The following is a 9,255-nucleotide window of genomic DNA, read 5'->3' on the forward strand; positions in this document are numbered from 1 at the left end:
CAAAGAAGACTGCAGCACCCAAAGGTGAGAGATTTGGTGGCATGCTGCTCAACACTCACATCTGTGCTCTCTGTAACACAGGTTTATCAGGAAGCAGAGCTAGTGTCCCTGAAATTCCACAATGATTTATCAGTAAATTAATCACTAATAGGTTACTCAGACATGAGCCTTTTCTGTGATAAATACACTGTACTGACTTCTTGACAGTGTGTGAACTTTTTTTTTTTTTTTTTTTTTTTTTAAATCTGACCTTCACTGTTGGGAATGTCTTTAATAGCTCCAACCCCCTCCCCCCCTTTTTTTTTTCCTACTATCATAATTTGTTCTGTTCATCAGTTGTACTGGGTACTGCTTATTTTCTTTGATATCATTTTTCTACAAGACAGTAAACTTCTGGTAGTAATCCTATTTAAGTACTGTTTTTTGTTTGGTTGGGTTTTTTTTTAACCAATTCTTTGGTGTCACCGTTCTCAGTTTTCACTGTCTCACAACACACCAAGTGGTGTAATCAGAAGAGTCTGTAAAGGATCTGCCAGTGTTGATAGCTGAGGTTAACAGTGAATTTACTAAATAGTAAGGGTGAATTAATGCTGTGAAATCAGTACAGAAGGTGACTGAAGACTTGTAGTACTTCAGAAGTCTAGAAGTCATTCATCTAATGAAGTCTGTCCCTGTCTTGAACTAACAGACAGCTTGAATTGCTAGGGGGAATGGTAATTTTGGAAGAAGTATAAAATATTTAAAACAGAGAAAATAAAATATATTGTATTTTACTGCTGTTGTGAAGAAGCTTGAGTTTTAAACTAAATTTGAACTTCAACATGTAAACTAAATTACTAATTTCACCCGTTCTTTTCAGTTTGCTAAACCCTGGAGTTCTATTAAAAAAAAAAAAAAAAAAGAAACAAAAACCAAAATTAAATCATCTTCTCTCACCTAGGAAAAGGTAGAGGTGCAAAGAAAAGGAAAGCATCCAGTTCAGAAAATGAAGGTGAATACAACCCTGGGAAGAAAACGCCTAAATCAACACCAAGCAAGGTCAGTTCCTTCTGTGCTCTTTTCTCCTTGTGAAAAAGAACCTAATGGAGTACTTTACATAAAAGGTACCTGTTCCTATTCTAGATTGCTAATATGATAATGGGGGTTTAGGTGGTTTTACAAGTTAGATGTTAGAGAAGGTTTCCTTCAATTCTGAATATTAAAAGGGAAAATGTACACAGCATCACAACTGATTTGTCTTTCCTTTTCTAAAGAAACCCAAGAAGGCTGCTTTTGACCAGGATTCTGATGTGGAAATCTTTCAGTCAGGCTTTGCCACCGAAACTGCCCCAAAGCCACGGACAGGCCGGGCTAGAAAAGAAGTTAAATATTTTGCAGAGTCTGATGAAGATGATGATTTTGATATGTTTAATTAAGTGCCCAAAGAGCACACAAATGTTTTCCAACAAATATCTTGTGTTGTCCTTTTGTCCCTTCTGTCGCAAACTTTTGTACATTTGACTTATTTTATGTGATAATGTAATTGATGGTTTTTATTATTGTGTGTAGGCATTTTAACATTTTGTTCTTACACCTACAGTTTTACGCTCTTTTTTACTCATTGAAATGTCATGTATTTGTCTGACTGGCTTGTAGAGATGTTCTAGACAGCTGTGCTAAAGCACATTTTAATTGTCATGGTTGCAAACAGCAAACCTGCTTTTTGAAATGAAGTTTAAACATTAAAAAAAATGGAAAACTACCGTGTGTGTGTAAAATTTTGACTAGAGGGACTACTTCTACAAAGTTAGGTTTTTTTTTAAAATAAATATATTTTATTCTTTGCCAGGAGACTCCATGGAAAAAGGTAAACAGTATATGAACATAGAAAGCATTGTTAAACAATCTCAATGTACAAACAGAGCCAGTGAAAGTACATCACAGACTTGCTAGAATATATAAAAAAAAAAAAAAAATCCACTAGTGCTTTAAATGAAACCTAAGAAACTGACACTTTAAATCTGTTAACCATTCTACCACAGTTTTCACTCTGCTTCATGGTGATTTAACAAGGCCAAGAAGGCAGATTCTCTCCTTGTGTTTCTGGAAGTCCTCACTGTACTTCCCTAGTGCCTGGAAGGCTGGACAACCCAGCTCATTCCTGGCAGTCGATCCTTAAGGAACTACCCTAGCCTCGCCAATTCAAAAGCTGTAAATGCGTTATCATCCCATGAAGTTTCCCTAATGGCTTGTGAACAAGTAAACAAAAACATGGTAACACTGAAAAGTGTTTCTGCCTTGAAGGCTATCATTACTGTAGAAATGTAATAGTTAATTGTGTAGCTAGGTCACCAGCCAGGTAAGAAACAACTTCTTTAAATTTTAAAGTGACATTTAACAGTGGAACAAATGACATCTGAATAACTGATCTGGCAGTTAATGCTGATACTGATGTCTTTTCTGCTAGTGCAGTGAATTTTTGTATACTTTTTACAAGGAAGGAGATGCTAACTGAGGGCATCAGAGGCAAGTTTTCATATTAAACTAAATCAGATGGTCCTTTAAACTTCCTTTTCTGGATGTGTACAGTAGTCTGTTTCATATGGTTGGTGTCTTGATCGGTTTAGGTATGAGAGACAAAAGGAAAGCACCAAACATCCAGTATAGAAAGTACAGCCATACATTTGTATGTACAAAGTCATCAGAAATGCAACCAGAATTTAAAGTTTGAGAACTGTCTTGTCACCATGCAATCTTGAATGTTCAGAGGAGAAAACAGAAGCTTAACTATTTTTTTGCATGAAATGGCTGATTTAAAGTTTCAAAAGTTTGCATTTTCTAGGTTTAAGAGTTTAAACAGCAAGGAGTATATATCGATACATATGAAAATTTCTTGGTCCTTGTTGAGTTTTTATCTATATATATACACATATATAGATATATATCAAGTCCAGAAACTAAGCAGCAGTAAAAATGTTTTTCTTGCTTTTCATCCCTGTACATAAGGTGTTAGGAATGTCTGAAGTAGCTGGAAAATGTCTTATTGCACCAGAGGGGATTGACTGACACTGCTGTTATCCACTGAACTAGGCGAGATACTGGGACTGTGTTCTGCAGTATTTCCATTTGAGGTTGGTGTCAGTGGTTCATGTCCTTCAGAGTTCTCCAACATTTCCTGAATAAGAGGTGGCATGGATCCAGGAATTTCCATTTTCAATGTAATGACACGTTCTGCACCTTTAAAAAGAAAACAAAAAGTCCTTTCCATCAGTATGGTTTGTACGATTTCCTTTTTGTTAGCATCAGCAGTAGTAATTTCAGGGTAGGTTATTTTAATGGATTTGGTGTCTCCTTCTATACTGCTTACACACAAAATTACATAAGCAAACTACTTTATTCATTACAAAATAAAGGAGTTAGATGAATACTTGTTAACAAATTAATTTAACATTATGAGATAGCAACTGATATTACAATACAGGTAAATTGGATAAATTGCTTCTTTTCATGGAAGGAAAGAAAACAGCATTAAATGATACTGAAAAAATACGATCTAAATTGGAATACACTTTACAGTTTTTAATCTGTACTGGATCTGCAAAGACTATAGAAATACAAAAATTCTGGCTGATTTGTGTTAAATAGGTGAGGCGAATCCTGGAAGAGAACTGCAGCGATCTAAGTCAGTACATTTCTTTCCCATATAGTAACAAACAATTGTTTTATAAAAGAACAAGTCCAGGCAAATGGATACTTTTTTTTGTGAAGCTGCCTTCTGTAGTTTTCAGGCAGCTTCTTTTGTGCTAATTAACCACAAAAGTACACAGAAACACTAATACCGTTTACACCTGACTTCTTAACTGTTTAGTGTTTTGCCTTGTCAAGCATAACAACGGGTATTTTTTACACAGAGATGGCTTTGCAGGCTACTGTGTGTAGGATTAAACAAAATTACTACATAAATCCTGACTACTCAGACTGGGAGCCAACAACTAATACTAGTTTAGGGGGGGAAAAAAAAAAGCACCTGATACTCCTAAGATGTTAAGGCTGCTTGAACATGGCAGGTGTAGCGGGAAGACTGTTATGAGCAGGCAGATGCCGCACAGTTCACTCGTAACTTGCACATGCCATCAGCTGGGTGCTCCCAGGAAGCGCTGTGCTCTGTTAGTGTGCAGTGGGACAGCACGGGTGGAAGCCTGCATTTAAAAAAATAGCTCATACCGTGTCTGACCCTGAGCAGCAAACTCTGAGGGATTAATAGGTTCCTGCAAAGCGGAATCCTTAAATGCTGGATGGACAAAACTTCTTGGTGAAAAGAAAGGCTGTTACCGGGAGAAGCCTGATCTGTAAAGCAGGAGGGCTTGGCTGCTGCGGTTGCCCTACCCTGCTGCTGCTCGTAGGGGTAGGCAAGCAGCGTTCAGGGAGCCCTGAACAGCAGCAGTGACACTAACACAACTTCACTACTTAAGGGCAACATTCTGTTGTGAAGAAGTGATACATTTGAAGGCCTGGAAGTGAGTTAAACACTGGGTTACTGAGTGGCAAGGACCATAAAGACAGGAGTGCTTTGGAATTACACCTCAAATAACGTGAGAGTAATACAGTAAAGATTCTGTTCCATGCTGAGGCATGAATGTGCTTTACATATTTTGCTGCTGATGAGAAAAAGATTTTTCTTATCAGGACAATGTCAGTCAATTATAGCCACAAACCTGAGCATTCAAATATCTGGTCTAACATTGCATAGGATTCCTCATCATATTAAAATTTGAGTCTAATGGAATAGGAATCTGTGCTTTTTAAATATAAAGGAAGGCAAGAAGAGACAAAAATTGAAGAGAAAATAGCCTGGTTATTGAAGACGCATTCCAGAGCAGAGAACATTTGGATAAATCCTGCTTATCTGTGCTGATGCAGTGCATGTGTGGAGAGAGCATGCTGGCAGCCACAGGGGTAACCCCAGAGGGGGTTGTGTTCATGCCTTAACCAAGGAGCTTCAAAAATCATCTACAAAGGCAATGACCAACTTTCCAAGTGAATGCTGATTAAAAAGTTTCTTATATAACTGTTAGGAACAAAAAGGCAAGCAGTATAATTGGAAATAAATTAATGCAGAATTATGCTGAGATCTTCTCTGAAACCATCTGTAGTCAGAGCAGTGCTTAGGAACTGAATTTGGTCCATTCACGACCTGCTTTCTGCTGTTACGCAGCTCAGCTGCAACATCAAGTGTTTGTGTGGTTATTCTGGTGTAGAGCTACAGTCATTTTTTCAGGTCTTGCAAACTTCCAGTTTAATACTGGGTAAGAGAACTCAGACGATGGTCTCTTCCTTCAGTCCCATGAACGCTTACTGCTTTAGTTACAATACTTACAATGCCACGGCAGAACATAGCTGTATAAGGAACTCTAGCATAAGGAGACATTTTCGGTCTTTTTGGTTCATGCTTACTTTGGCAATTGCTTTCAGGGGTCATGTACCATCAAAAGTCATTATCTTCTAATATGCATATTTTCAAATGAAACTCAAGACACACCTCCCCTCCAGGACATCACCAGTCCTTTGGTATGATTTAGTTCTACTACAAAACATTAATGATATAATTAAAGTTAAATACTTTTGTCAGAATGGAAGAAGGATCCTTTCTTGTGCATTGAACATAAAGAGACAGAGCCATGTTCTTGAGGGGCTGGAGGGCTCTGGCAAAGAAGCAGGAAAGTGGAAATAGATTTCCCACCAGCAAGAACAGTTGAAGGAAAGGGCTCCCCTAAACATTTTTATAGCTCAGTACTGCTGTAAGTTCATTTTGTAGATTCAGTTAGAGGGAGCTTGCTTTACTTGAGCGTAAATTGCAAACTTTAGATAACCTGATAAGTGGTTCCTTTTAGGATACTTTTTCTTCCGGCCCTGGTGTTTCCGTTCCCTTCCTTTATTCTTTTGGTACTAATCAATCCAATTAAATTGCTCACTTCTTTTTATAAAAACATGTCTATAGCTTAATCTTTTAACTTAGATATATGTTGTTTAAAGTGTAACAGTTCAGGTTCTAATGTAAAACAAGTGTTTTTATTGGAGTGATTTAACTGCTAGGTTTTTTCCCCTGAAGTCTTCTCAAAAAGCATGCCAAATGAAATTTTTTCAAAGCCATAAATCCAATCTATAGCTACATGGGTACCTGTACATAAAAGCTCATGTGGTTGCTTATCTATCGGGGGTAGCAAATCTGTAGTTGGACAAGCATAAAAAGAGAGTGGAACTGCAGCAACCACTGTAAAAAGTAAGAACTGTAGCACTTCAGACTCTCGGTACTCAAGCTGGTCCAGCTCTTATACAGCTCCCCAGAAGTCTGGAGGTGAACATCTATGAAACCGGGGCTTGGGGAGATACGGGGGTACACAAACGAAAGGAGCAGCCACAGCCCAGGGCAGAACGGGCATGCACAGAGGCTGCTAATGAGCACTGCTGACTGTCTCCTGGTACTTCAAGAACCGCTGCCCAGCTCACCCTGGGCTGTACCCCTCAAGGGCCAAAGCATGGAGCAGGGAGGGACCTCTCTGATGAAATGGAAGCATTCAACTATACCCAAGCTTTAGAGAATTTATGTGACAGTGTTTAGACTCTGTGTATTTCATGTGATCAGTCAATCACATAAAGACTACATAAATGTTAAACCACAACTGATCCATGTGTAAGCACAGTTAATTTGGATTAGTGGTGCTGAATCTCCAAAATCCTGGATCAAATCAATTATAAATCTTCAGTACGTCAGACTGCAGTCTAGGGGTATTTTTTCATGCACAAGTGTTTTCTGCTGTCTGTAAACAGACTTTGCTTTTTGAAAGTCATTAGTGATACAAAGTACATGCTGACCTGCACCCCCTTGTAAACATTAACGAAGGTTTAATTCTGGGTTTTATCTTGTCTTAACTTGACTAACAATGAGTTTATGTTAATGATTTGCTAACCTACTTACACCTAAGACATCACTGTCACTGTAAGTTGCATGAAGAATGTAGCACCATGTGCATTTAAAGCAGAATCGATTTAAGCACAGGAGTTACATACAGAAGAAGGGAAGAGAAAGGGCACAAGGGCCTTTCTCAGATATATTAAAACATTAACCACCCAGGTCTGTAGGCCAGTTTCCTCTGAAATGTAACGCTGATGCTATTGCTGAATTATTGGGAGACACTGTACCTTTTGCACTGATGCTACGAAGATCTGTGATTTTCATTAAGATCTTTGGGAACATATGAGGCTTGTTGGGTCGTCTCTTTCGGATATAAATTTTCAGTGCTTCAAGCAACGGTTCCTGAAGCTTATCCACTTTCGTTGGTTCTTCAAGGTCCTGGCGATCTGTAGAAAAGTATATCACTCATATGATTTTAAATATTTTTTGCTGACAAACTCCAAATCACAGAAGCTCCTCCATTACTTTCATCTTTTTCTCCACTTATGACCCACACTCTGTAGTGAATATTCTGTGGGAAAAGGACAAACCATGGCTTTCTAAAACTTCAATTCATTTTCCATGGTGACTGGAAAGGTTTGTCATTTGAGTGGTCCAGAATTACCACTTTGCTCTTGTGTCTCCCTCTCCAAGGGAAGACACCTTGCTGGAAACAATATTTCAGAATTAATTTTGTATGATGTGTCATTGATAAGATACCTACATCCACAAAGAGATTACAGCTAATTTATTTTTATATCAATACTAAAATAAAGTGAGTTACCATCAGGTGTCAGCAGATGGCAGTGCTAGCTTGAGTGACAACAGTCACCCATAAATGCACCAGCCATGTGTTAATGACATCCCAGAACCCATCAATGCTTTTGATGGGTTATGGTTAGAGACACATCAAATCGGAAGGATTTTGTACTAAAGGGGCACTGTCAACAAAGACTGACTCTTGCTTTTTAAACATTCTCTAAAAGCATTGAGTTTGTATTTCAACAATATAAGACATGTTTCTATTGCTAGTCCAGATTTTGCAAAGGAGAAGAGGGACTAGGGGACTAAAGTAACAGAAGTTCGCAGAGGATTTTGGAAATGATCTGAGACTTTGCTTTTTGTATTTAAAAAACATGATTTTACTTGACAATGTCCCTTTCCAGATGTAAACAGCCACCCCAATCATGTCATCAGTGCCACTATGCTAATTTTGAAGTATAATCTATTTTTTTTTCCTAAGAAAGTTATGACCAATGACTCCTTGTATGAATATTAACTACACACAAACAATTTTATTTATGAGTAAAAGCTGCATAACAGGTATCTGGCTGTAAACAAAGGCCATTCATACAAGTACCCCATACACTGCGTATAAAAAATTGCAACAGGATATATCCTGTAGTCCTTTAACAGGCAAACAATCGGATTGTTTGCTTGATAGAATGATTCAATTAATTTAAAAAATATCAGTAATAAAACCAGTAACTATCACCTGTGGAGAACAAACCTTTAGTGTTAAGTGGTTTATATAACATATATAATAATAATATTTTTTTATAGATGTGTTTTGGTACAGGTAAAGTAAAACAAGTAAAACATAAATTAAGATCTTATCATGTCTGTCCTTTTCAAACGCATCCGAGTTCATGCTGTACGATACCTCCACAGATTAAGCAGATGGCACTAAGGAGACCTGTTTCTGTATCATCCATTTCCAAGGGCAGGAGCTGGTTGGCAAACGTGAACACAAGATCAGTCAGTGGGCCAAATCCAGCATTGTGCATCTGAGTTCGGTTTAGCGTAAGGCCATCTGAAAAGGTCATGGTATCTTGTTCTGGTGTGTATCTTGTGCAAATTCTAAGGATCTGTGGAAGGACAAGAAAAAAGAAAAGAAGAATTCAATCTGTGAGAGGTTTGTTGCATTTTCTTGATGTGGCAAATGACCCACGGAACTGCAGTACATGGTCACGTCAAAACAATCTGAAATCAAACTCTGGTTTGTTTAGTTCTAGTAGCAAAAAAAATCTCTGGTACAACATAAATATATTCGATTGACTATGGGTATTTTTTATAACAAATTTAAGAACGGAAAACTTATATGCAATTCCCACCACTTAACTCGCCAACATTACCATAACATTCACAGAAACGGCTCTTTAATTACTATGCTATATGCACCTAACTATAAAATGCTATTGCACTGCTAGTCTGATCCAGCAAGATCATAAAAATATCTCACCTCTTCAAACACACACATATTTCATTGATTTGGGGGATCAATTTTGCATGACAGAGCTCCTCTGGGTTATGTCTGTGGTAAG

At 37.8% G+C, this 9,255-nt stretch overlaps 1 protein-coding gene across 1 annotated transcript; it reads right to left on the reverse strand.

Moving 5' to 3' along the window:
- Positions 1 to 2,769: 2,769 nt before the first annotated feature.
- Positions 2,770 to 8,799, reverse strand: RARB (retinoic acid receptor, beta; the record flags this gene model as incomplete). The annotated part of the gene is made up of 3 exons (XM_010079191.1): positions 2,770 to 3,216; positions 7,180 to 7,338; positions 8,595 to 8,799. Coding segments are annotated over 3 exons (561 nt in total), but the record flags the coding sequence as incomplete, so codon positions are not given.
- Positions 8,800 to 9,255: the final 456 nt, after the last annotated feature.

This window comes from Pterocles gutturalis, unplaced genomic scaffold (assembly GCF_000699245.1).
Source record: "Pterocles gutturalis isolate BGI_N339 unplaced genomic scaffold, ASM69924v1 scaffold41218, whole genome shotgun sequence".
Taxonomy (NCBI): Eukaryota; Metazoa; Chordata; class Aves; order Pterocliformes; family Pteroclidae; genus Pterocles; species Pterocles gutturalis.